This window comes from Carcharhinus amblyrhynchos, chromosome 25, assembly GCF_965287045.1.
Source record: "Carcharhinus amblyrhynchos chromosome 25, sCarAmb.v2.hapA, whole genome shotgun sequence".
NCBI lineage: Eukaryota > Metazoa > Chordata > Chondrichthyes > Carcharhiniformes > Carcharhinidae > Carcharhinus > Carcharhinus amblyrhynchos.
In genome coordinates, this window is record NC_137348.1 from 42287140 (window position 1) to 42315073 (window position 27934).

General features: G+C 47.6%; 1 protein-coding gene across 1 annotated transcript in view; it reads right to left on the reverse strand.

Annotated features, from left to right (window-relative positions):
* LOC145358207 (cholesterol 7-desaturase nvd) overlaps nucleotides 1-27934 on the reverse strand; it is a 68602-nt gene that overhangs the window by 13190 nt on the left and 27478 nt on the right. The window contains exon 2 of the mRNA XM_080212015.1: nucleotides 364-552. Coding sequence (XP_080068141.1) covers nucleotides 364-552 — 189 coding nt within the window. The remainder of the gene's footprint in view (nucleotides 1-363; nucleotides 553-27934) is intronic.

The window sequence follows — 27934 nt, forward strand, 5'->3', positions numbered from 1 at the left end:
AACCCCCTCGGCTATCCGCACCCGGTCCCCCATTCCCCAGCTACCCCCACCCAGACCCCCCCTCCCTGGCTACCCCCATCCCACCCTGACCTCCCCCCTACCCCGGCTACCCCCACCCTGAACCCCCTCCCCCGCTATCCCCACTCTGACACCCCCCCCCCCCCAGTTATCCCCTGAACTCCCTCCCTGGCTATACCCACTCTGACCCCCTGACCCTCCCGGCTACCCCCACCCTGCCAGCCCCTTCCCTGGTTACCCCCACCTTGACTCCCCTTCCCCTAGCTACCCCCACCTGCAACCCCCCCCATCCCCAGCTACCCCCCACTCTGACTCCAGCCGGGCTTGAATCTCCGCTGCCCGTACCTTTCTCCGCATACGGAATCTTCACACATTTGCCGTCCTCACCACGGAACTGCCAGCCATGGAAGGGACACTCGATACAGTTGCCTGTCACCCTGCCCCCCACTGCCAGGTTAGCACCCAGGTGAGGGCAGTATGCATCAATGACATAGGCTCGCCCATCCTGCCCACGAAACACTGCAACCTGCTCTCCTGCAAAAGACAGAAACAGCTGAACAAGGCCGTAAAAACCAGCAGAAAGCCAGAGAGGCGCAAATACAAACATCGCCCAACTGCAGGGAGGAATCAGAGATCCACCACACCCAATGGTGTCTTCACTTCTATCTCCCCTCCCCTATTCCCAACCCTCACCCACTCCCTACCCTTCCCCAGGGTGGGGATACCACCACACCCTCAATACATCCAGTTACATTTGTCCCAAACCCAGTGAGGATTCACAGCACGAGGTGAAGCCGGATAGAGAGCCACATTGATTAAACACAGAAACTGTGCACTGATTCACAGTGAGATCCAGAGCTCCCCATACTAAACAATCTAATCTCATGATGTACATGTATACCTGGGGTCCAACTGGCACAGCAAATTAACGGCACTATATCTAACCCCGTGCTGTACCTGTCCCGGGAGTGTTTGATGGGGGGACAGTGTAGATGGAGCTTTACTCTGTATCTAACCCCGTGCTGTACCTGTCCCGGGAGTGTTTGATGGGGACAGTGTAGAGGGAGCTTTACTCTGTATCTAACCCCGTGCTGTACCTGTCCCGGGAGTGTTTGATGGGGACAGTGTAGAGGGAGCTTTACTCTGTATCTAACCCCGTGCTGTACCTGTCCTGGGAGTGTTTGATGGGGGACAGTGTAGAGGGAGCTTTACTCTGCATCTAACCCCGTGCTGTACCTGTCCTGGGAGTGTTTGATGGGGACAGTGTAGAGGGAGCTTTACTCTGTATCTAACCCCGTGCTGTACCTGTCCTGGGAGTGTTTGATGGGGGGACAGTGTAGAGGGAGCTTTACTCTGTATCTAACCCCGTGCTGTACCTGTCCTGGGAGTGTTTGATGGGGACAGTGTAGAGGGAGCTTTACTCTGTATCTAACCCCGTGCTGTACCTGTCCTGGGAGTGTTTGATGGGGGGACAGTGTAGAGGGAGCTTTACTCTGTATCTAACCCCGTGCTGTACCTGTCCTGGGAGTGTTTGATGGGGGGACAGTGTAGAGGGAGCTTTACTCTGTATCTAACCCCGTGCTGTACCTGTCCTGGGAGTGTTTGATGGGGACAGTGTAGAGGGAGCTTTACTCTGTATCTAACCCCGTGCTGTACCTGTCCTGGGAGTGTTTGATGGGGGGACAGTGTAGAGGGAAGTTTCTCGGTCTGTTTCTTTCCTCTCTGTATGACAGAAAGGTCACTGACCAGTTGCTGGAAAATAGGATTGAAATGAGGCGTTTTCCTTTTTGGCAGATCCAGGCACGATGGGCTGAATGGCCTCGTTCTGCACTGTAACTTTTCTATGGTTCTAATCAGACTTTACTGGGTGCCTCTCTCATGGGGACAGGCTCCCTAATTGTCACCCCCATCACTCTCACAGATGTGCCAGCACCTATGTTCACAGGCTATTTGACATTAGGGGGCATCACAGTTGAATCCAGTCAAGATCAGGTGTTGATATTTTATTGAACTGAGGACGTTATTGCTCAATTCCAGCTGAAGAAGCTCAGCGGTCGCTGCTCACATCAACTCTTACAGCTCAGAGCGAGGCTATTCAGCCCCTCTTGCCTGGGCTAGCTCTTTGACAGAGTGATCCAATCAGTCCCACTATCCCGTTCTTTCGTGATAGTTTTCCAAAATTCCCTTTGAAACAGTTAACCGATTTCCTTTTGAAATGCATGATTGAATCTGTTTCCAGTGCCCTTTCAGACAGCACGTTCAAACTCACCCTGAGTGAGTGAGGTGGTCCTCAGCAGTTATTGTTTGTAACGGGCCAGTCCAGCATTGTGTAAACACAGACCCAGCTCCACATTGCTCCCGTAAACCAGCCCAGGAGCTGATCAGATCACCAGGGGCAGAGAAAACTCACCTCTGCGTCATCTAGAGTCTCAGTGCCGAGACAGAGAGATCTGATCCGAGTCTCAGAGATTTTGTATCACAGTCAGTGCCAGTGAGTCATTAATGGTCCCAATATCTGACCAATCACTGCAGCAACTCAAACTCAAACAGAGCCAACAGTTTTTTAAAAAAATTATTCTTATATGGGATGTGGACGTCACTGACAAAACCAATATTTATTGACCATCCCTAATTCCCCTTCAATTCAGTGTCTCACATTTCAAAGGACAGTTTCGAGTCACCCACACTGCTGTGTATCTGGAGTCACATGTAGGCCAGACTAGGTAAGGATGGCAGATTTCCTTCCCTAAAGGAACATTAATGAACTGAATGGGGTTTTGTGATAATTGATGATAGCTTCATGCTCAGCATTACCGAGATTAGCTTTCAATTCCAGATTTTATTAATTGAATTTGAATTTTACCAACTACCTTGTTCTTTTGGAGTGTTGGTGCAGACTCGGTGGGCCGAATGGCCTCCTTCTGCATTGTGGAGATTCTATGGTGTATTCTGTCTGCCTTGTCCTTCACTATTTTCCCCAAAATGTCTTTTTGTCTGCGGTCTCTCAGTGTCCTCCTTATCTGTATCATCAGCAAATTTAGATATCCACTCCCCTCAAAGTCAGTAACTATGAGTTGTCAACAGCTGGAGCTGTTGATCCTTGTAGAATCACACTGGTTCCCACCTGCCAATGTCAACATGGCTGATTTATTCCTATCTCTGTCCATTAGCCAATCCCTCAATCCGTGCTAATATATTACCCCCAATCCCATGAGTCCTCATTTCACACAATAACATCTCATGTGACCCTTTAGTGAATACCTTTCGAAAATCCAAATCTATCACATCCACCGTTCCCCTTTATCCATTGTATTAATTGCACCTTCAAAAAAAACTAACAGATTTCTCAGACATAGTTTCATAAACCTGTGATGACTCTTCCTAATCAGGTTTTGATTAAAAGTGGTCTGTTCCTGTGTACTTAATAATGTATAGAATTAGAGGAGCTTATAGTGCAGGAGGCCATCTGGCCCATCAAGTCTGCACTGACCATAATCCCACCCAGGCCCTATCCCCATAACCCCGTATGTTTATCCTAATTAGTCCCCCTGATACCAAGGGGCAATTTAGCATGGCCAATCCACGGAACTCTCACATCTTTGGACTGTGGGAGGAAACTGGAGCGCCCGATGGAAACCCACGCAGACATGAGGAGACTGTGCAGACTCCACACAGTGACCCGAGGTGGGAATCGAACCTGGATTCCTGGCGCTGTGAAGCACCAGTGCTACCCACTGTGCTGCCCCCAATAACATATTCTCGCATCTTACTAACTGCTGATGTTAGAGCTTTCCTTCTTTCTTAAGTACCAGGATTATGTTTGAAAGCTTCCGATCCTGGGAATTGTTCCAGTATTTAAGGAATTCTGGAAGATCAAAACTAATGAACCCCCTGCAGCATCCTCACTTAAAACTCCAGGATCTAGGTCACCGGGTTCAAGAAATTTTCCATTTATTTTCTCATTAATTTCTTCCCGCATTACTTCTTGTACAGATTTCTTTAAGTTCTTCACCTTTGTCAGGCCCTCTTATTTCCAGCATATTTATTGTGCCTCCTCTTGTGAAGACAGATACAAAAACGTTGGATTTTCCCCTCCTGCACCAGCTCAGGGTTGAGTCAGGGACATGAGGCCCAGTGAATCGGAATGTCAAACCTGTCCTTCCTTTCCCAGACCGGGTCACAACCACACGCACCTGTCCTTGGACATGAGGGTGGCTGCTATATAACTGAGGGGAGGCTTGAATTCTGCCCCCACATCATTTCCGTCACAATGGGAGAGATTTAGAAGTTTACGGAAACCCGCTAGGTAAAGGCAGTTCATGAAGCAAAGGGGAAGCCTGCTAAGGAGTCAGGAGGCTTTTGACAGATACACATAAAAGCTTTTGCAGATTCCCCTCCCCATGCCCAATACCCCACATGCTCTCTCATATCCCACCATACCCCTTGCTCCTTCCAACCCCCAAGCATCCTCCATACCCAATCTTTCAACATCCACCACATAATGAACCAATGAGCTATAAGACAATAGTGACAAGTCTTTGAACTTCTCCAAGAACTGTCAAGATAAGCAGTCTTTGAAAATTAGTGTGAGAAATAACTGTTCAGTTTACATCTACAAAAAAAAATGTCAACCACAGTCATTCTTAGTATCAATAAATAAAACTGCAGTCCTCTGAGCACCTCTTGCTCTTGTCCAAATAAACATTGAAAAATCACATCAAAGAAAGAATAACTCATTGGTATTTTCATGAGGTTGTTAGGAGTTTTCTATTGGCCCCGAAATAATAATAGAGATGTGGAGGAGGAAATGGCAAAGCAGATTATGGATAGGTGTGGAGGTCACAGGGTATGTGGATAGGCTGACAAGAGGTGGGGCCACATTGGACTTGGTACTGGGTAATGAACCGGGCCAAGTGTTAGATTTGTTCGTGGGAGAGCACTTTGATAATCGTGACCACACTTCAGTGTCTTTCATTATTGCAATGGAGAGGGATAGGGCCATATGGCAGGGCAAGGTTTATAATTGGGGGAGGGGTATTTATGATGCCATTAGGCAAGAATTAGGGAGCATAAGATGGGAACAGAAACTGTCAGGGAAAGGTACAAATGAAAAGTGGTGCTTGTTTAAGGAACAAATACTGCGTGTCCTTGATAGGTATGTCCTTGTCAGGCAGGGAGGAAATGGCCGAGTGAGGGAACCATGGTTCACAAAGGAGGTTGAATGTCTTGTCAAGAGGAAAAAGGAAGTGTATGCAAGGATGAGGAAACAAGGTTCAGTTGGGTCCCTTGAGGATTATAAGGTAGCAAGGAATGAGCTTAAAAAAAGGACTTAGGACAGCTAGGAGGGGGCATGAAAAGTCTTTGGCGGGTCGGATCAAGGAAAACCCCAAGGCTTTTTACTCTTATGTGAGAAATAGAAGAATGACCAGGGTGAGGTTAGGGCCGGTCAAGGATAGTAGTGGGAACTTGTGCATGGAGTCAGAAGAGATAGGTGAGGCGTTGAATGAATACTTTTCTTCAGTGTTCACCAAGGAGAGGGGCCATGTTTTTGAGGATGAGAACATAATAAGAACATAAGAAATAGGAGCAGGAGTAGGCCATCTAGCCCTTCGAGCCTGCCCCGCCATTCAATAAGAGCATGGCTGATCTGTCGTGGCTCAGTTCCACATAACCCCATAACCCTTAATCCCCTTGCCTATCAAAAACCTATCAACCCGCGTCTTAAAAATATTGAGCGAGGCAGCCTCCACCACTTCAACGGACAGAGAATTCCAGAGATTTACCTCCCTTTGAGTGAAGAAGTTCCTCCTCAACTCCGTTCTAAACCGCCCCCCCTTTATCCTGAGGCTGTGCCCTCTAGTCCTACTGTCCTTTCTGAGCGGGAAGAGCCTCTCCACCTCTATCCTATCCATCCCATTCAACATCTTATACGTCTCAATGAGATCTCCCCTCATTCTTCTAAACTCTAACGAGTACAAGCCTAGTTTATTCAGCCTGAGAGTGCGATACAGGCTGATAGGATGGAGGATGAAGATGTTCTGAGGGAAGATGTATTAGCAATTTTGAAAATCCTGAGAGTCGTTAAGTCCCCTGGGCCAGATAAGATATATCCTAGGATTCTTTGGGGGGCAAGGAATGAGATTGCAGAGACTTTGGCTTTGATCTTTGTATCCTCACTGTCCACGGGGATAGTGCCAGAGGACTGGAGAGTGGTGAATGTTGTTCCCCTGTTCAAAAAAGGAAATAGGAATGACCCTGGTAATTATAGGCCAGTTAGTCTTACTGCGGTGGTCGGTAAGTTAATGGAAAAGGTCCTGAGAGATAGGATTAATGACCATTTAGAAAGATGCAGTTTAATCCAAGATAGTCAGCATGGGCTCGTGAAGGGTAAGTCTTGCCTCACAAATTTGATTAAATTCTTTGAGGAGGTAACTAAGTGTGTAGCTGAAGGTAGAGCAGTTGATGTCGTATACATGGATTTTAGTAAGGTGTTTGATAAGGTTCCCCATGGTAGGCTCATGAAAAAAGTAAGGAGGTGTGGGATAGAGGGAAATTTGGCCGACTGGATAAGTAACTGGCTGTCTCATAGAAGACAGAGGGTGGTGGGGGGAAAATTTTCAGACTGGAGGCCAGTTACCAGCGGTGTACCACAGGGTTCAGTGCTGGGTCCTCTGCTATTTGTGATTTTAAATCAATGACTTGGAGAGGGGGGGGACAGTAAATTTGCTGATGACACCAAGATTGGTGGAGTAGTGGATGAGGTGGAAGGCTCTTGCAGGCTGCAAAGAGACATTGATAGGATGCAGAGCTGGGCTGAAAAGTGGCAGATGGAGTTTAACCCTGATAAGTGTGAGGTGATTCATTTTGGTAGGACAAACTTGAATGTGGATTACAGGTTCAACGGCAGGGTTCTGAGGAATGTGGAGGAACAGAGAGAACTTGGGGTTCATATCCACAGATCTCTGAAGGTTGCCACTCAAGTGGATAGAGCCGTGAGGAAGGCCTCTAGTGTGTTAGTGTTTATTAACGGGGGTTTGAGTTTAAGAGCTGTGGGGTTATGCTGCAACTGTACAGGACCTTGGTGAGACCACATTTGGAATACTGTGTGCAGTTCTGGTCATTTCACTATAGAAGGATGTGGAAGCATTGGAGAGAGCGCAGAGGAGGTTTACCAGGATGCTGCCTGGTTTGGAGGGTAGGTCTTACGAGGAAAGGTTGAGGGAGCTAGGGCTTTTCTCTTTAGAGCGGAAGAGGATGAGACGCAACTTAATAGAGGTTTATAAGATGATGAGGGGGATAGATAGAGTGGACATTCAAAGACTATTTCCTTGGGTGGATGTAGCTGTTACTAGGGAGCATAAATATAAGGTTCATGGTGGGAGATGTAGGAGGGATATCCGAGGTAGGTTCCTTACTCAGAGAGTGGTTAGGGTGTGGAATAGACTGCCTGCTGTGATAGTGGAGTCGGACACTTTAGGCACTTTCAGGCGGTTATTGGATAGGCACATGGAGCGCTCCAGAACTATAGAGAGTGGGATAGCTTGATCTTGGTTTCGGACAAAGCTCAGCACAACATCGAGGGCCGAAGGGCCTGCACTATGCTGTGTTGTTCTACGTTCTATAAGGTTGCAATCCACCCAAACTTAGTATTCCCCTTCAAGCTGTTTCATCAGCCATTTTTAGAGCTCAGTTAAGCATGTATAGAGAGGTCATTTAGAAAATATATCAACAGAAGCAGTCTTTTTTCCAGGGAGCCACACATGAACGCTTGGCACTAATCCAAAACTGTCTAATGAGGTCAGCACAGTGAGGGTGGTTTATACAGCTTAATGAGAAATGTTGGCTTTGAGTGATTGACATCTTTATAGGTTATTCTTTCTTTGGTTTGACTTTTCACACACAATGATTTCCACTAATCTCTTCCGAGTAACACGTTACTCTGTTTTTATGTCTCGTATGCGTCAACTTCATATTCTACTTTCCCTTTATCAAGCTCTACTGAATTCCAAAATCCTCCTAATCTTCAGGGATACGCCTCTTTTAGACAACTTTCTAATCTTTTTTATTTGTTTGATGTGGGTGTCACTGGGTGGCCAGCATTTATTGCCCATTCCCGGAAGCATTTAAGAGTGAACCACATTGCTGTGGCTCTGGAGTCACATATAGGCCAGACTGGGTAAGGACGACAGATTTCCTTCCCTAGGATTCTTCCAACAATCAACAATGATTTTCACGGTTATCAGTAGATTCTTAATTCCAGATTTTTATTGAATTAATATTTCATTACTTGCTGTACTGGATTTGAACCAGGTCCCCAGACTCTCTGGATCACTAGTTCAGTGACAATACCACCATGTCACTGCCCCTATAATCTAATACTGGCTTTCATTCCTCTTGTTAGTTATGTTTTCTGTGGTCTTCTTATGCTTTAAAACGTGTTTGCTGCAATTGATATACTGATTCTGAAAAAGCCAATCATTATCGTCCCCATCATCATGAATGTAGTTTCCCAAAACACCTTGTGCAAACTGCCCCTCACACCCACTAAGTGTCCTTTGTTCACCAGCAAGATCCTAGCTTCAAAATTAAAGAAATAACTTCCAAACTTAACGTGTAATCAGATTGTAACTGCTCTCTACATTGCAAACTAATTTCTCTGTTTGCAGGATACTAGATCCAAAATAGTCCTTTCCCTAGATATAGTTACCTAGAAAATGATCATACATATTCCTTGAACTTATCTATCCTATCATCACTGCAGTTTTCACTTGGACTGTCGAGGTAAAGATTTAAATGCCTATATATTCACTTGTTAGATGTGCCTCTACTCTCCTGATTTATATACTGCCCTACTTTACAATGACTGTTAGAGAGCTCAGCAATAACTCCCAATGCTTTTTGCCCCTTGCTGTTAGCTCCACCCAAATGAATTCTATTCCTCCACTTTGAGCTCAGACATGGGGAGTGATTCTCACAGCCAGGAGACAAGTGGAGGCTGTTTAGTGGGCTGACCGCTGGCCGCCACATCTCTCCGGCCACCGGATTTCTGGTGTCATCAGCGCAGGGTTGATTTAAATATTGAAATCAGCATTTATATCTTATTAGCAGCCCCAGGACTGAATTCTCCTGGCCCCTCCCCCTCCGCTGGCCTCACCCTGCGCCCCCCCCGCCCAGGAGTGCTTCACTCCAGCGGTGTTTACAATACTTCCCACCTAACAGGGAGCTGCTAACCTGACCCCACTGGAGTGCAGGGAGGCCCTTGAGGACCCAGGGAGGTCAGGGAGTGGTGTAGGTGCCTCCTGGGCATTACCAGTCTTCCCATGCCAGCTTGCCACCAGTATTGCCCAAGGAGCAAAGTGGCAATGCCCAGGCATCTGGCAGTGATAAAGGGCAGGGCCAGAGGGGGTGGGGTAAGGGGTCCCACTGCCACTCTGCATTGGGATCAGTGACAGAGGGAGGGTGGACAGCGATCGGGGTCGGGGAGGGAGGGGCGTGGGGGTGGAGGAGGTAAATCAGAAGATCGGGATTGCCGGGACAGAGATCGAAGTGGGCCCAAAGACATCCGATCATGGAGTGGGGGGAATCGGAGGGGCAGAGAGGGGGGCTTGCTGGGCTGGCCAGCGATCGGGAGGTCAGCGGTGTGGGGCTATGTGCCGAATTGCACTCTAATAGATCAGCGCATGTGCAGTGTCCCGTTCAGCGCTATGCTGCCAGCTTCTCCAGCGGGAATAGGCCCCACTCACTGATTTTTAATCAGGATTCATGCTGAGGCACTCTGTAATGCAGGATGTGGGAGATTCATTTGGAAAATCCTGCTTAAAGAAAACAGCTGGATTTACTCCAGTTTTTACGCGAATTTGACACTTAGAATATTTTTGGGAGAATCTGGGCCCTTTTCTCCCTGCTACCCTAAGCACATCCATGTTGGATATTACACAGAAATGATTCATGTTCTCAAAACTTTCATCTGACAGTCATCAGGACAGCTCAGCAGAACTTACAGTTACAGAGGAACAACATTTTACACTGCATGGGAATGTGTGCTGGTTGGTTGACAAGTGGACTCTGACTGCTGAAGGTGTTGGTAGATACGATCAGTACTTTGCCTGTTAGAAATAGCTGGGGGACACAGCGTTTGAAATGACCCACTAGTCACTGGGATGTACGACCCACATAGCTGGCATCACAGCAGAATGAAATTCACAATCCACGTTGCTCAGTAGTGTGAGAGGCAGGATGTTTCTCTGGCTGGACAGCATCGTCCTGTTAGTGTCAAATACCACTCACAATCCTGATTGTTCTAAAAATTACACTAAAAACCAGTTGAAGATCGTTAGTTGGGCTAATAATATAGCACAATAATGCAAATTGACAGCCACGTACACTCACACTGGGCATCCTGCAAACAAAAGCAACCTGTCCAAACCTTACACGATTTTCAACTAAATCAAATCCTAGGGAACAGCTGTCCCCGGTTCACCCCTCAGGGCACCACTTTTATCAGAGATGACTAACCCAGTTTGAATTTGAATAAAACTGGGCAGTTTACTGTTGTATGCTGCATTCTCCATGGCAATGGCTTCACCACAGTTCACTTGCCCACCAATCAGCATTCTCTTTCTGTGCAATATGTATTGTTGTCGCCTCATTACTGTTGACGAATCTGTCCTGTTGAGTACAGGCTAAAAGGTTTTGGCAGCATGTCTCCTTTTTTCCAGCAATACTCATGTGCTGCACTACCAAAAGACCATTTTTAATTTTGGTAATCTGCTCTGAAAGTTAGGTATCTTGAAGTATTTAGTTCCCAATCTGGCTCACGCTGTAACCCCATCTCACTCTGTCCGTATCGATGTGGCTGGAGTTTCGGATCAGGTGCGCCACCAGAGGGAGCTCAGGCACAGGAGTGAAGGAGCCGATAGTGAAGGAATTTGTCAGAATGGGAATTCTGTGAAACTTCCATCAGTGCCATAGGCTGAGTACGACCCAGCGTCCCGCGTCCAACAACGTCCTGGTACTGAAGCCCACGCAGAGACAGAGGAGCAGATCATAGAATTCCTACAGTGCAGAATAAGGCCATTCAGCCCATTGAATCTGCACTAATTCTCCAAAAGAGCATCTTACCCAGGTCCTGCCCCACCCCACCCCACCCTATTTCTGTAACCCCGTGCATTTACCCTGCTCGTCCCCCTAAGGATATCATATAGAAATTTGGCGTGGCCAATCCACCTAACCTGCACATCTTTGGACAGTGGGAGGAAATCCTTGCGGACAATGGGGTTTAAACTCCACACATTGACCCAAACCAGGAGTCGAACCCAGGTCCCTGGCGCTGTGAGACAGCAGTGCTAACCCCTGTGCCACCCCTGCAGAGGGACACAGGTTATTGCGTAGTGAGGGGGCAGTGTTGGAGCTGCAAACAGACACAGTTCTGTGTGATGTTCCTTGAGATTGCCACAAGCAACTGGACAGATGGAAATGATCGTCCCTTTGGATCACCCTGTCCAGCCCTTCCAGCTGAAGACCAGAACTGCCGGGTGGAAACACACACGATTGGTCAAACTGATTTTGTTCAGTAGTCCCAGGCCCAGCCTGCACAGAAAGATCCCATGGTACTACTCAGAGAGGAGTAGACAGTTCTCCCAGTATCCTGGGAAATCCCTCCAAACAGCTGAAACCATCACAGGTCTGAGAGTCTGGTGTGGAGTTCGCTGTGTGCAACACTCAGAATTGATTCAGCACAGGGGGAAATACACACAAACAAGGAGGCCACTCAGCCCCTCCAGTCTGCTCCCCCATTCACTCAGATCATCACTGATCTAATCGTAACCTCAACCCCACATTCCTGCCTTTCCCCAATAACCTTTCACTTCCATGCTGAATCAAGAATCTATCACATTCTGCCTTAAAAATATTCAAAGACTTTGCTTCCACAGCCTTCAGAGGAAGAGAGTTTCAGAGACTCACCACCCTCAGAGAAAAAAATCTCCTCATCTTTGTCTTAAATAAGTGCCGCCTTATTCTTAAGCAGTGACCCCCAGTTCTAGATTCTCCTACATGAGGAAACATCCTCTCCCCATCCACCCCATCAGTAACTCCTCAGGATCTTGGATGTTTCAATCAAGTTGCCTCTTATTCTTCTAAACACCAGTGAGTACAGGCCAGTTCAATCATTCCTCATGAGACATTGTGCTGGTTCCGTGTATTATTCCAATCAACCATTCAGTTCAGGAAGTTGCTAGCTTTTTGAAAGAGTTATCTGGTTTTTAACCCCGAGTCCCTGCAGTAGTTTCTTCAGGTATTTATCCAAATCCTTCTTGAAAGAGATGTCTGATATTTCACTCTCCCCAAACCCTTCCTCCCCTCTCCCCACCCCCACAGCCCTTCTCCTCACTCTCTCCCACACCCCCTCCCTCCCCACTCCCACACCCCTTCTCCCACAGCCCCTCTCCCCTCTCCCACAACCCCTCTCCGCTCCCTCCCCTCTCCCACAACCCCTCTCCCCTCCCTCCCTCCCCTCTCCCACAGCCCCTCTCCCCACTCTCACACCCCCTCTCTCCCTACCCTCTCCCATCTCCACCCCTCACCTCTCCCCCACCCCCACTCACCCACCCCTCACCTCTCCCCCACCCCCACTCCCCCCACCCTCTCCCAACACCACCCCCCCCCAACCCACTGCCTCCATTCCACTGTATCATAACCATGTGTAAAAAGGGTTCTCCCCATCTTCCCTCAGTCAGGTGGCACTCGGTCCAGTGCAGCCAGGCACATGCCAATTAAGCTGCTCTCATTAGGAGCCATTGTTTGTGGTGGGCATGCTGCCAGTGCAGCAATGTGAAATCACTGAAGCAGCTCCATGTTGCCCACAACAAACCACAAACTGACCCAGGACACCGGCAGGGAGGGGGAGGGGGAAAGAGCAATGCAGGAAATGGATCGGGGTGAGGGGCTCAGTCAGCCCACATGGACAGTAATCCCTGGCTGAGGGAAAAAGAGGTATTAGAAGCATTGATGTAGAAAATGGTATTGTCGGAAGTGATACGATGGATATGGAGAAACTGGCCAATTGGATTCATTCTTCCAGAAAGCAGGATAGAAGCAAAATCTTCCCTGAACCATGAGAAAGTTTCCCTTCTCCTCACCTTCCATCCCACATCCAACAATCATCCTCCACCATCGCTACCACTTCTAGTTCCCCAACTTTCAACCCTTTCCCTGTTTAATTGCCTCTCCCACACCGTACATTATGGGTCTCCTTACCCAAGGAGGGATAACGTGGTTCTAGCGAGCGTGCAACAAAGATTCACCAGAACAAGTCTTGGGAGGACAGGACTGTTTTATGAGGTGAGATTAGGGTGAGCACTGCTGTCTCACAGCGCCAGGGACCTGGGTTCAAGTCCAGCCTTGAGTGATGTCTGGGTAGAGTCTGTACCTCTGTGTCAATCCAACTAACCCACACATCTCTGAACTGTGGGAGAAAAAACTGAAGCACGCAGATACAGGGAGAATACAAAGAACAAAGAACAACCCAGCACGGGAAACAGGCCCTTCGGCCCAACGAGCCCGCGTCGCCGCATCCTCCTACACCTACCCTGCCCTGCGTGTATGTGAGTGGAACCCCTAACTTAGCCAGATTCAGGGGAGAATAGTGTCAATTTGTTACACCAATCAGCCTAAGAGCACATCTTTGGGGTGTGGGAGGAAACCGGAGCGCCCGGAGGAAACCCACGCAACCACAGGGAGAATGCGCAAACTCCCACAGACACTGGCCCAAATCCATGTATCTGCACAGGTAGCAGTGCTAGTCACTGAGCTGTTGCGGCGTCTGTCTACTGGTCCAGGATTAAGCACACACACCGACACGAAGTACTAGGCCACTCCCGGAACCTCCAAGAGCAGCCCACACACGACCCACCGTGTGCATGCCCCTCGTTTGACAACAAGGTGGACTGACACCTGCGGAATAAAAGACAAAATGTGCAAACTCCAAGCAGAGAGTGACCCAAGCTGGGAATTGAACCCGGGTCCCTGGTGCTGTGAAGCAGCAGTGCTAACCACTGTGTCAGAGAGGAACAAACAAGGTAGAAGCAGCGGTGTCTGACTGTTAGCTTGATAGATTTGATGGTTCCTCCACCCATTGTTAAAGCTCATGTTCAAATACAAACTTTAATCCCACAGTCACCGAAACCTGAATACACTGTAAATGCAAATAAAGCACAGACGCACACGCACAGACATGCATGCACAGACACGCACGCACACACAGACACGCATGCACACACACTCCAGGAGAGGCAATGGCCTGCAGAACCAGGAACTAATGTAATGTTCTGGGGACAGGGTACGAATCCTGCCATGGCAGGTGATGGAATCTGAATTCAATAAAAAAATCTGGAATTTACTGATGACCATGAAACCATTGTCAATTGTGGGAAAAACCCATCTGGTTCACTAATGTCCTTTAGGAAGGAAATCTGCTGCCCTTACCCAGTCTGGTCTACATGTGACTCTTGAGAGTCAACTACATTGTTGTGGCTCTACTGCCCTCGGGCTACTAAGGATGGGCATTAAATGCTGTAGTAAGAAGTCTCACATCACCAAGTTAAAGTCCAACAGGTTTATTTGGTAGCACAAGCCACAAGCCTTCAGAGCGCTGCTCCTTCATCAGGCGAGTGGGAGTTCTGATCACAAACAGGGCATATAAAGATACAAACTCAATTTACAAAATAATGGTTAGAATGCGAGCCTTTACAGGTAATCAAGTCTTAAAGATACAGACAATACACATGTGTAGAGACAATACACATCTCTTTAACCTGTGCTTTATTGGAGTTCTATGAGGATGTGTCTAGGGCGGTGGATAGAGGAGAGCCGGTGGATGTGGTCTTTCTTGATTTTCAGAAGGCGTTTGACAAGGTACCTCACAAGAGGTTATTGCAGAAGGTAAGGGGGCATGGAGTTGGGGGTAGGGTGTTAGCGTGGATAGAGGATTGGTTGTCAAATAGGAGGCAGACAGTGGGGGTCAATGGGTGCTATTCGGATTGGCGGTTGGTGACTAGTGGAGTGCCTCAGGGGTCGGTGCTGGGGCCTCAGCTATTTACCATTTATATAGATGATCTGGAGGAGGGAACCGAGTGTATGGTGTCGAAATTTGCTGATGACACCAAGATTGGTGGAACAGCAAATTGTGCGGAGGGTGTAGAGAGTCTGCAGAAGGATCTAGATAGGCTGGGCGAATGGGCCAGGAACTGGCAAATGGAATTTAATGTTGGCAAGTGCGAGGTGGTCCACTTTGGTACGAATAATGGTAGGAAGGACTATTACTTACGGGGCGAAAAACTGCAGCAGGCGACGGTGCAGAGGGACCTCAGGGTCCTTGTGCATGAGTCGCAAAAACCCAGCCTGCAGGTGCAGCAGGTGGTCAGGAAGGCGAATGGGATGCTGGCCTTCATAGCGAGGGGGATTGAATATAAAAGTAGGGAGGTCTTGCTGCAGCTGTATAGGGCATTGGTGAGGCCGCAGCTGGAGTACTGTGTGCAGTTTTGGTCGCCGCACTTACGCAAGGATATTTTGGCCTTGGAGGGAGTGCAGAGGAGATTTACTAGGCTGATACCGGAGTTGAGGGGGTTGAGCTATGAGGAGAGGCTGAATAAACTAGGCTTGTACTCGTTAAGAGTTTAGAAGAATGAGGGGAGATCTCATTGAGACGTATAAGATGATGAATGGGATGGATAGGATAGAGGTGGAGAGACTCTTCCCGCTCAGAAAGGACAGTAGGACGAGGGGGCACAGCCTCAAGATAAAGGGGGGGCAGTTTAGAACGGAGTTGAGGAGGAACTTCTTCACTCAAAGGGTGGCGAATCTCTGGAATTCTCTGCCCATTGAAGTGGTGGAGGCTGCCTCGCTAAATATTTTTAAGACGCGGGTTGATAGGTTTTTGATAAGAGAGGGGATTAAGGGTTATGGGGAGAGGGCGGGAATGTGGAACTGAGCCACGACAGATCAGCCATGATCTTATTGAATGGCGGGGCAGGCTCGAAGGGCTAGATGGCCTACTCCTGCTCCTATTTCTTATGTTCTTATGTTCTTAACCCTCTCTCCACTCACATTGTCTGTACCTTTAAGACTTGATTACCTGTAAAGACTTGCATTCCAATCATTATTTTGTAAATTGAGTTTGTGGTTTTATATGCCCTGTTTGTGAACAGAACTCCCACTTACCTGATGAAGAGGCAGCGCTCTGAAAGCTAGTGGATTTTGCTACCAAATAAACCTGTTGGACTTTAACCTGGCGTTGAGAGACTTCTTACTGTGTTTACCCCAGTCCAACGCCAGCATCTCCACATCATCAATAAATGCTGGCCAGCCAATGACGCTCATGTTTCATGAATGAAAACACACACACACGTGCATGGAAGCACATGCACGCATGCAAACACCGCACGCACTATTGAAACTGATCAGTAAACATGGATTTAGAATGAGGGTGATCTGAACATTATTGAAATTCACATTGCCCCAGCACCATTACACTGCAGCCCCTAGAAAGCAACATTGCTGTAACACCGACTGAACTCAAACTGAACCATCCTCACCCTGCCAACTCAGCAGCTCAGGAAAACAACTCAACTCCCATCCCCAAACCAGCAGTGACCCAACACACAGCAAGAGCCGAGGAGATTGTAACGGCCACTGTCGACGGCAGTGTTTGAGGGAAAGCAATCAAGGGAAAGGGCAACGGATTCTACTCACACTTGTAATGAGTTATAAACCGGATATAGAAACAACCAGAAACTCAACACCAGCTCCTGGTCCCAGAGTCAGTGACTACAAACGGTGCAGCCACTGCCGCATGGAGAACTGGCGATGCACCCCGATACACGCCGGCACAGGGCGATGCACCCCGATACACGCCGGCACAGGGCGATGCACCCCGATACACGCCGGCACAGGGTCAACCACATTGCTGTTGCTCCGGAATCACATGTTGGCCCAAACCAGGTAATGACGGCAGATTTCCTTCCCTAAAGGGCACTGGTGAACAAGATGGGTTTTTCCGACAATGGTTTCATGGTCATCAGTAGACTTTTCGTTCCAGATTTTCACCATCTGCCATGGTGGGATTTGAACCGGGTGCCCAGAGGATTATTCTGGGTCTCTGGATTACTGGTCTAGTGACAATACCACTACACAACTAACTCCCCTTGGTTTCGGGACTGGGATTCCCCTGTGAGTTACATATTCACTGAGGCACCGGGAACCACATTGGAGTTGGGCCTCTTCCCATCGAAATGGCCAATGAGGAGTAAACTGCCCATCTCCACAGTGGAGACGGCAAGGGTGGGAGTGCTGTGTGCAACCTGGCTATCGTAACCCTCCCCCCCAACACCTCCACTGCAACAGGAATTAGATCCTGCCATTTTCTAAAGGCTCCCAGCTCATCCCAGCCAGGGGAATTCCAGCCAGTGGGTGGAATGTGAAACTGAAGCCCCGGATATCTGCTCAGAGGTACATAAAAAATAACTCCAGTGGAGGAGGTGCAGAGGGTCCCAATGTCCTGCTCCAGGTTTATTCCAGTTTAATTGGTTATTTATTCCATTACAACAGTTAACATAAACATATCGATCGTACTTCACTGGCTATTCTTGCAGATTTCCCAAGGTGCTGGAAGGCGCTACATAAATTCACATTCTTCTTTCAGATAAATTATTTAAACTCAGTGAAATGGGATTCAGGAATGAAGGAATCATATTTGGTGGTAGGGTGGGAAATAATTCAATGTCATTAGGGTGACTGGGTAAGGTGTGCCGGGCAGAGGGGGTGTGTGTGTGTGTGTGTGTGTGTGTGTGTGTGTGTGTGTGTGTGTGTGTGTGTGTGTGTGTGTGTGTGTGTGTGTGTGTGTGTTGGGTGGGGGGGAGGGGTGCAAGCAGGTGGAGGGGATTTGGGTGGGATTAGTTGAGTCATTCTTGTAAAGAAACAGCATAGACATGAAGGCCGAAAGACCTCATTCCCTGTCGTAACCATTCTATGTTTTTATGTTGAGAATTTGGATTGAGAAAATCAATATAGTACCCAAACGTGCAAATCCACAAATGGTGCGGGAAGAACAGGAGTTGAAGTGAAAAGAGATCACAGAATCCTATAGTGCAGAAGGAGGCCTTTCAGCCCATCGAGTTTGCAGCAACAACAATCCCACCCAGGCCCTATCCCCATAACCCCATGCATTTACCCGAGCTAGTCCCCCTGACATGAAGGGGCAATTTAGCATGGCCAATCCACCTAACCTGCACATCTTTGAACTGTGGGAGGAAGCTGGAGCACCCCGAGGAAACTCACACAGACACAGGGAGAACGTGCAACCTGCACACAGACAGTGACCCAAGTCGGGAATCAAACTCGTATCCCTGGTGCTGTGAGACTGCAGTGCTAATCACTGTGCTGCCATGCCAGTGAAATCTCAGATTTAAGTTTGTCACCCAAACTGTCCATAAATGGAGAGCTGCTGTGAACAGAGACAGTGTGCAGAGTCACTTCAACAACCTGGTAGGGTACCAGCTCCAGAAAACTAAGTCTACACAGCTCAACTCACATCACACCCACCTTCTGCATGCATCTGCTCACTGAAATACAGTGGAAATATTCAGAGTCATGACCCAGAGCAAGGAGGGGTCAATAACCAGGTCCCCAGGGGCACTGGAACAGTGCAAAGAGCGATCAAAAACGGGGTCCCCCGGAGCACTGGAACCAGTGCACAGAACGATCAATAACCGGGTCCCCCGGAGCACTGGAACCAGTGCACAGAACGATCAATAACCGGGTCCCCTGGAGCACTGGAACCAGTGCACAGAACGATCAATAACCGGGTCCCCCGGAGCACTGGAACCAGTGCACAGAACGATCAATAACCGGGTCCCCCGGAGCACTGGAACCAGTGCACAGAACGATCAATAACCGGGTCCCCCGGAGCACTGGAACCAGTGCAGAGAGCGATCAATAACCGGGTCCCCCGGAGCACTGGAACCGGTGCACAGAACGATCAATAACCGGGTCCCCCGGAGCACTGGAACCAGTGCACAGAACGATCAATAACCGGGTCCCCCGGAGCACTGGAACCAGTGCACAGAACGATCAATAACCGGGTCCCCCGGAGCACTGGAACCAGTGCACAGAACGATCAATAACCGGGTCCCCCGGAGCACTGGAACCAGTGCACAGAGCAATCAATAACCGGGTCCCCCGGAGCACTGGAACCAGTGCACAGAGCGATCAATAACCGGGTCCCCCGGAGCACTGGAACCAGTGCACAGAGCGATCAATAACCGGGTCCCCCGGAGCACTGGAACCAGTGCACAGAGCGATCAATAACCGGGTCCCCCGGAGCACTGGAACCAGTGCACAGAGCGATCAATAACCGGGTCCCCCGGAGCACTGGAACCAGTGCACAGAGCGATCAATAACCGGGTCCCCCAGAGCACTGGAACCAGTGCACAGAGCAATCAATAACCGGGTCCCCCGGAGCACTGGAACCAGTGCACAGAGCGATCAATAACCGGGTCCCCCAGAGCACTGGAACCAGTGCACAGAGTGATCAATAACCACCAGTGCAGGGTGGGCTCACAAGGCTGCTTCTCAAATGAAGTGTCAATTGGGGAAAGAATAGAGGAATTTCACACTGGAGGAGGGACACCAGAGAGATAAGATAATATTGTATCTCACGTATAGCGCATGTACATGATACCTTATCCTGCTCAGAGTTTAATCTAAACAGCCACAGGCTCGGTACTGTAACAAGTAATTCTATAGCTGTCAGAATATTCTTTATAAAATGCCTAATGTACAAAATATGTTCAGAGAATATTGATGGTAAAATTCTAAAACCATTTCACAACTTAGTGCTGCAATGGGGAGGGGGTGGGATTGGAGAATGTAAGGACAAGGGAGGGAATCTATGTGTGGAGCCAGGGGAAATGGGCAAGGTATTAAATGTGTACTTTGCATCAGTATTCCCCAAAGGGAAGGACTTAGTGGATGATGAGTTTGGGAAAGGATGTGTAGATAGTTTGAATCATGTTGAGATCAAAAAGGAGGCGGTATTGGGGCTCTTGAGAAACATTAAGGTAGATAAGTCCCCAGGGCCTGATGGGATATACCCCAGAATACTGAGAGAGGCAAGGAAGGAAATTGCTGGGGCCTTGAGAGAAATCTTTGTATCCTCACTGGCTACAGGGGAGGTGATGTGGAGATGGCGGCATTGGACTGGGGTAAACACAGTAAGAAGTCTCACAACACCAGGTTTAAGTCCAACCGATTTATTTGATAGTAAACTCACAAACTTTCGAGGTTCCCCTCTTTGTCAGGTGATTCACCTGATCATAGAAGACAGGGTAGCAGTGGGAGGGTGTGTTTCTGAATGGAGGGCTGTGACAAGTGGCATTCCTCAGGGATCAGTACTGAGACCTTTGCCTTTTGTAATATATGTAAATAATTTGGAGGAAAGTGTAACTGGTTTGATTAGTACGTTTGTGGACGACACAAAGGTTGGTGGATTTGTGGAAAGCGATGAGAATATTGCAGGATGTATATCAGTTGGAGACTTGGGCAGAGAGATGGCAGATGGAGTTTAATCTGGACAAGTATGAGTAATGCATTTTGGAAGGCCTAATACAGATAGGAAATATACAGTAAATGGCAGAACACTGAAGAGTATTGATAAGCAGAGGGATCTGGGTGAACACAGGTCACTGAAAGTGGCAATGCAGGTGGAGTTTAAAAATTGGCAAGTCATGTTGCAGCTTTATAGAACCTTAGTTCGGCTTGGAATAGTGTTTAATTCTGGTTGCCACACTATCAGAAAGAAGTGAGGCTTTGGAAAGTATAGAAAAGATTTACCAGGATGTTGCCTGGTATGGAGAGCATTAGCTATGGTTTGTTCTCACTGGAACGACAAAAGTTGAAGGGCGACCTGATAGAAGTCTACAAGATTATGAGGGGCATAGACAGAGTGGATAAAGAACAAAGAACAACACAGCATGGGAAACAGGCCCTTCAGCCCAACGAGCCCACGCCGCCATCTTAACAATGTGTTTTTCCTCCTCCACCCTTGACCCGTGTCTGTGCTTATGGTACCCCCATTGGAAACCAGATTCAGGGGAGAATAATTTAGGGACAATTTGTTACACCAATCAGCCTAAGAGCACATCTTTGGGGCGTGGGAGGAAATCGGAGCACCCGGAGGAAACCCACGCAAGCACGGGGAGAATGCGCAAACTCCCACAGACACCGGCCCAAATCCATGTGTCTGCACAGCTAACAGTGATAGTCACTGAGCTGTTGTGGTGCCCATCTGCTGGTCCAGTTTTAAGCATACACAAACGACGCAAAGTACTAGGCTACTCTCGAAACATCCAAGAGCAGCCCATGCACGACCCACCGTGTGCATGCCCCTCATTAGACAACAAGGTGGACTGACACACCTGCGGAGTAAAAGAAAAAAAATCAACACATGTAGCGTTAGATTTCCAGGAACGTCCTGAGGCTCTGATCCTTATTTAAAACAGTCTCCTATAACCCTCCATCCCTGTTTCACTCATGTGTCTATCTACGTAAACCTTAAACAAGTCCAGCATGCCTGCCTCCACCACCTTACTTGGCAGTGCATTCCATACCCCCACAACCCTCTGTGTGAAAAACCTCCCTCTAGCAACCAAGTTATACCTCTCCCCCCTCACCTTACGCCTGTGGCCCCTCATGATATTTGTCTCCAAACTAGGAAAAAGCCTGAAACTGTTTACTCTATCTATACCCTTCATTATTTTATACACCTCTATTAGATCCCCCCTTAATCTCCGTCTTTCTAAGGAAAAGAGCCCCAATTTACCCAATCTTTCCTTATAACCCAGTCCTTCCATACCAGGCAGCATCCTGGTAAACCTCCTCTGCACTCTCTCCAGGGTCTCCACGTCCTTCCGGTAGTAAGGTGACCAGAACTGGACGCAGTACTCCAAATGCGGTCTAACCAACGTTCTGTACAACTGTCGCATTAGACGCCAGCTCTTATACTCTATACCCCTTCCTATAAAGGCCAGCATACCATAAGCTTTCTTCACAACCTTCTCCACCTGTGTTGCCACCTTCAGAGACTTGTGCACTTGCACTCCCAGGTCCCTCTGCATTTCTATACCCTTAATAGGTCTACCCTTTATCATGTAACTCCCCTCTGCATTATTTCTTCCAAAATGCATCACCTCGCATTTATCAGGATTAAATTCCATCTGCCATTTATCGGCCCAATATACCAGCCTATCTATATCCTGCTGTGTCACCTGACACTCCTCCTCGCTATCCGCCAATCCTGCCATCTTAGTGTCATCTGCAAACTTGCTGATCACACCACGTACTCCCTCTTCCAAGTCATTTATATATATTACGAATAGAAGACGTCCCAGTACTGAGCCCTGTGGCACATCACTGGTGACAGACCTCCAGCTAGAAAAAGGACCCTTCCACTACTACTCTCTGTCTCCTGTTGCCTATGATGTGGGTATGCTGGCGTTGGACTGGCGTAAACTTTATCCTGTTGCCTAGCCAGTTTTCAATCCATCTAGATACCTGTCCCTGTATCCCATGAGCCTTAACCTTTTCAACCAACCTACCATAAGGGACTTTGTCAAAACGCCTTACTGAAATCCATACAGACGACATCAACGGCTCGTCCTTCGACCGTTTTTGTCACCTCCTCAAAAAATTCTACCAGATTCATAAGGCAAGACCTCCCCTTAACAAAGCCATGCTGCATATCCCTAATCAGATCGCAATGCTCCAAATGCTTATACATCCTATCCGTAAGAATTTTTTCCAACAACTTTCCTACCACTGACGTCAAACTCACTGGCCTATAATTACCAGGGTTATCCCTACTGCCCTTTTTAAACAGTGGTATCACACTAGCTATCCTCCAGTCCTCAGGGACCTCACCTGTGTCCAAAGAAGAGTCAAAGATTTACGTCAGAGGCCCAGCAATTTCATCTCTCATCTCCCTAAGCAGCCTGGGATAAATGCCATCAGGCCCCGAAGCTTTATCAGTTGTTATGCTGCCTAAAAACCCTAACACTTCCTCCATCGTAATGGATATTTCCTTCAACTGGTCTACAGCTCCCTCCAAGACATTACAAGGCTCCAAGCCCCTCTCCTTCGTGAATACCAACGCAAAATATTCACTCAGGATCTCCCCCGTTCCCTCAGACTCTATGCACAGTTCCCCTCCTTTGTCCCTAAGAGGACCGATTCTCCCTCTAACCACCCTCTTGTTCTTAATATAAAAGAGTAAAATGCCTTTGGATTTTCTTTAATCCTATCAGCCAAAGCTATTTCATGCCCCCTTTTCGCCCTTCTAACTCCCCTTTTGAGCTCCCTCCTACTCTCTCTATATTCCTCCAGTGCTCTCTCCGTTCCCAGATCCACGGCTCTCTGATCCTGCCTTTGCCATCCTTCCTGTTTACTGGCACATGTCTTTTCTGCAACCTTTTCAGTTTTCCCTTGAAAGCCTCCCAATTGCCGACCGTGGACTCACCCGCAAACAACCTCTCCCAATCAGTATCCAGCAGCTTATGCCTAATCCGGCTATAGCTTGCCTTCCCCCCGTTCAGCACCCTCCCCTTTGGACAGCAGTCATCTTTTTCCATTTTTATCCTAAAGTAGACAGAGTTGTGGTCACTGTTAGCCACATGTTCGCCTACTGCAACCTCAACCACCTGACCCAGCTCATTACCCAAAACTAAATCCAGTATAGCCCCCTCCCTAGTCGGGCTAGTTACGTACTGCTCCAAGGACCCTTCCAGCACACATTTTAGAAATTCTTCCCCATCCGAACTCCCAGCTCTGGGCACCTTCCAATCCACTCCAGGAAGATTAAAATCTCCCACTACAACAACCCTATTCTTTCTGCACCTATCCAAAATGTCTTTACATATGCCTTCTTCCACTGCCCTTGGGCTGTCGGGTGGTGTGTAGTACACCCCTAGCATAGTAATCTCTCCCTTCCTATTCCTCAACTCCACCCACAGAGACTCAATTCCTAACTCCTCAATATTAACCTCCCTCTGCACCGCTGTGATGTGCTCCTTAACTAACAACGCCACCCCACCACCTCTCTTCAACCCTCCTCTGTCACACCTAAAACACTTATACCCAGGAATATTTAGCTGCCAGTCCTGACCTTCCTTTAACCACGTCTCTGCCACTGCCACCACATCTAAATTCCTCACGAACATTAAGGCCCTAAGCTCATCCTTTTTACCCGTTACACTCCTTGCATTAAAACAGACGCAATCCAACTCTCCAGGCCCACTCAGATCCTCCTTCCCCCGGATAATTTTCCTTTCAACCAAACCTACCCTGTCACCCAACTCGCTCCCAATCCCAGTGCCTAATGAGCTATCAGTCTCATCCCCACCCCCCCTCGTTATTAGTTTAAAATTAGTCAGAAGCTTTTTCCCAGGGTGGAAGAATCAGTTACTAGGGGGCATAGGTTTACGATGCAAGGAGCAAGATTTAAAAGGAGATGTACAAGGCAGATTTTTTTTTACAGAGTGGTGGATGCCTGGAATTGGTTGCCAGGGGAGGTAGTGGAAGCAGATACGGTAGTGGCTTTTAAGGGGTGTCTTGACAAATAAATGTATAGGATGGGAATAGAGGGATACGGCACCTGGAAGGGTAGCGGGTTTTAGTTCAGTCGGGCAGCATGGTCAGTGCAGGTTTGGATGGCCGAAGGGCCTGTTCCTGTGCTGTAATTTTCTTTGTTCTTTGTTATCATGGATAGATGGAATAAGGTGGGCTGAATGGTCTGAATACCTGGATGGAACCTGACTCCACTACCCTCTCAGGGAGTTTGTTCCAGACTCCAACCCTCCTCTGGGTGTAAAACCTTATTCTCACTTCATCTTTACTCCTTTTGCCCATTATTTTGAACCAGTTCCCTCCAGTCCTTGGTCCTCCGAGAGGAAACAGTTTCTGATTAGTTGCCCTGCCCATACCGCTCAGGATCTTGAACACCTCTATCAAGTCTCTTCTTAGCCTTCCTTTCTCTAAGAAAAACAGACCCAACCTCTCCAATCTGTCCTCATAGCTACAGTTCCTTATTCATGGAATCATTCTTGTGAATCTCCTCTGAAGTCTCTCCAATATCTTCACATCCTTCTTCAAGTACGGTGACCAGAATTGGATGCAGTCTCCAGATGAGTCCTATCCTGTGATCTGTAATCAGCAGGTTTTTATTTCTACCACCTAGAAGTTTACATTCCAAATATAAGGAATACTCAATGACGGAATAGGCTCTCCACTTTAAGGGAGGCCTGGACTGAGACCTCTGGATACACAACTCACAGGTTTAATAGTCCCTCTGTCCAACTCATCCGCCAGTGATTTAATAGGCACAACACTCTCTGAAAGCTTCACTCTCAACATTTGTAACATTATCTCTCTTAACATTATGTACAATTCAGGAACCTGTTCCTCCACATAGTACTCTCTCTCACACAAATAGTCACACTCACTCTCTCTCACACAGGCACTGACACATTTCCACAGAATGATATTTCATTCCATATATACAATCCTCCAATCTCTTCATTCTCTCATTTATTGCTTTCAGTAAAGCCACACAGATTAAATTGCCAGCTCATGCTCTAACCAGCAGCACTGACTCACACACTTAACTCATTCATTGCCGTGTCGCTCACTACCTGCCACTCAGATCTCATTCTCATCCAGCTGAAGTCACTATTCATCCAAATTTGGCAAATTTAAATATTGATGATGGCAAAGAGGCCAGAGAAGAGATTGATAGACTGGCAGAATTAAGTGAAAGAGTGAAAAATAGGACTGACAGAAGGTCCAGAAGTGATTCTTGCATCATAAAATAATCAGATATCAGAGATAGAGCCTCCAATAGCAAATGAGAGCGATCTTGCAGGATGCTCCCAGTAAATTGCAAGTAGAAACCAAAGCTTGAAACAGATTGCACAATTAAATGAGGCCACAGAACTAGAAATTCTCTTGATTCTGTTATGATCCCAGCTGGTGTTACTGCTGCACCAGTCAGATTTCAGAGTGAAACCTGGTTTGATAGATCCTAACTCTTTTTTTGAAATTAAGGAGCAAAGTTACTGAATAAATTCACTGATGAAGTTAGGCCATAACAATTTTTTAAAAAATTAAACAAGAAAAAATTAACTACATTACACCAGACAAAAAGGCTGGAGAGATCTCAATACAGACACAAGAAAATCAAGGATAAGTAGGGATGTGACATTGAGGTTACAATTAGATCAGCCATGATTTTATCGGATGACAGAGCAGGCTTGAAAGACCAAGTGGCCTACTCCTGCTCGTAAATCGTATGTTCACACGTTCAGAAAGGGACTGTAGTATTTGAATGCAGCGAGCAGGTTTTGGCTGGTTGCCATAACAAGCAGCAGTGACAAGACCTGGTAGAAATGTTCCAGGTCACACCTCCCCAATCAGAGCTATTCAATCATGGAAGTGACTTCTGGGAAATCTTAATAGGCAAACGTCAATCTCATCTCAAATCAACCATCCAAACGGTTCCATTTCAACCTTCATTTCACTCCAGTGGATTCATTTGTCTTTTAAATGAATGTTTTATCAGTTTTCCCTCACAATACAGCGTGCGTAACCAGCATGCTGACACTCCCAGAGCTTTCAATGGGTCAGTTCAGCCTCTCTCCACTCTGGAAACTGCTGCTCTGTTCCAGCAGTAATACCAACTCACTGGACAGCCCAGTCAACCCCGAAATATTCACCCCCCATCCCAAAAACCTTGCTTCCGCCCTCCCACCCCTACTAAAGCAAAACAGCCAACACGCAGGACTGGGATTGTTTTCCCTGGAGAAAGAATGTTCACAGAGTAAATAAACTCTTTCCACCCATCAGCAATGGGGAGCGCGGGGTGGGGGGGGGGGGGGAGAAGAGAGAAGGGGAGTAGATTCTGATTTGAGAAAGAACGGGAGAGATGGATTGGGAGATTTCTTCCTGCACTGCCGTGATCTGGATGTCAGTGGAAGCAAACTCAAACAGAAAGTGGATCAATACAGGAGAGGAAGGAGTTGCAGACTATACACAAAGTGTGGGGAGGATGGTGGAGAGTTCTACCATAGAGCTAACACATGCCCGATGGGCTGAGTTTCCATTATTGCTGTATAATTTGATGGTTCTAAGCCGCTGATGAACAACCTTGGCCAGTGATGGGCTGCATGAGAGGCTCTCCCTCATCTCAGTGGGCCAGAAGATTGAGGTCACTAACTATGACCCAAATGAATAAGATTAAATATATTTAATACATGTTGAGTGTTTCATAATGAGTTATAGAAAGTGCTCATCATTAAAACTATCAACCTTAAATGGTAAAAACAAAATAAATATTTAAAGTTTACATTAACATTGCAATGAAGTTACTGTGAAAATCCCCTAGCCGCTTGTTCAGGTACACTGAGTGAGAATTTAGCATAGCTAATGCACCTAACCTGCACATATTTGGAGTGTGGGAGGAAACCAGAGAACCCGGAAGAAACCCATGCAGACATGGGGAGAACTGCACCAACAGTGACTGAAGGTGGGAATTGAACCCAGGTCCCTGGCGCTGTAAGGCAACAGTGCTAACCACTGTGCACCATACCACCCCAAGCTTTAAACACAGGGAGCACATGGCTTTCACAGTGTGCAATTAGCACACACTTCACTTGCCCTTGCTTTATCTGCGAATCACTTCAATCACACCAGTAGGGAAAAAACTACCCTGATGGAAATGAGGAGAATGTGGCAACCTTGTGCATGAGCAATGGTCAACAAAGTGTCTCCACTGTTCTAAGCTAGTGATTCTGTCACCCTCTGATAGAACTTCAAA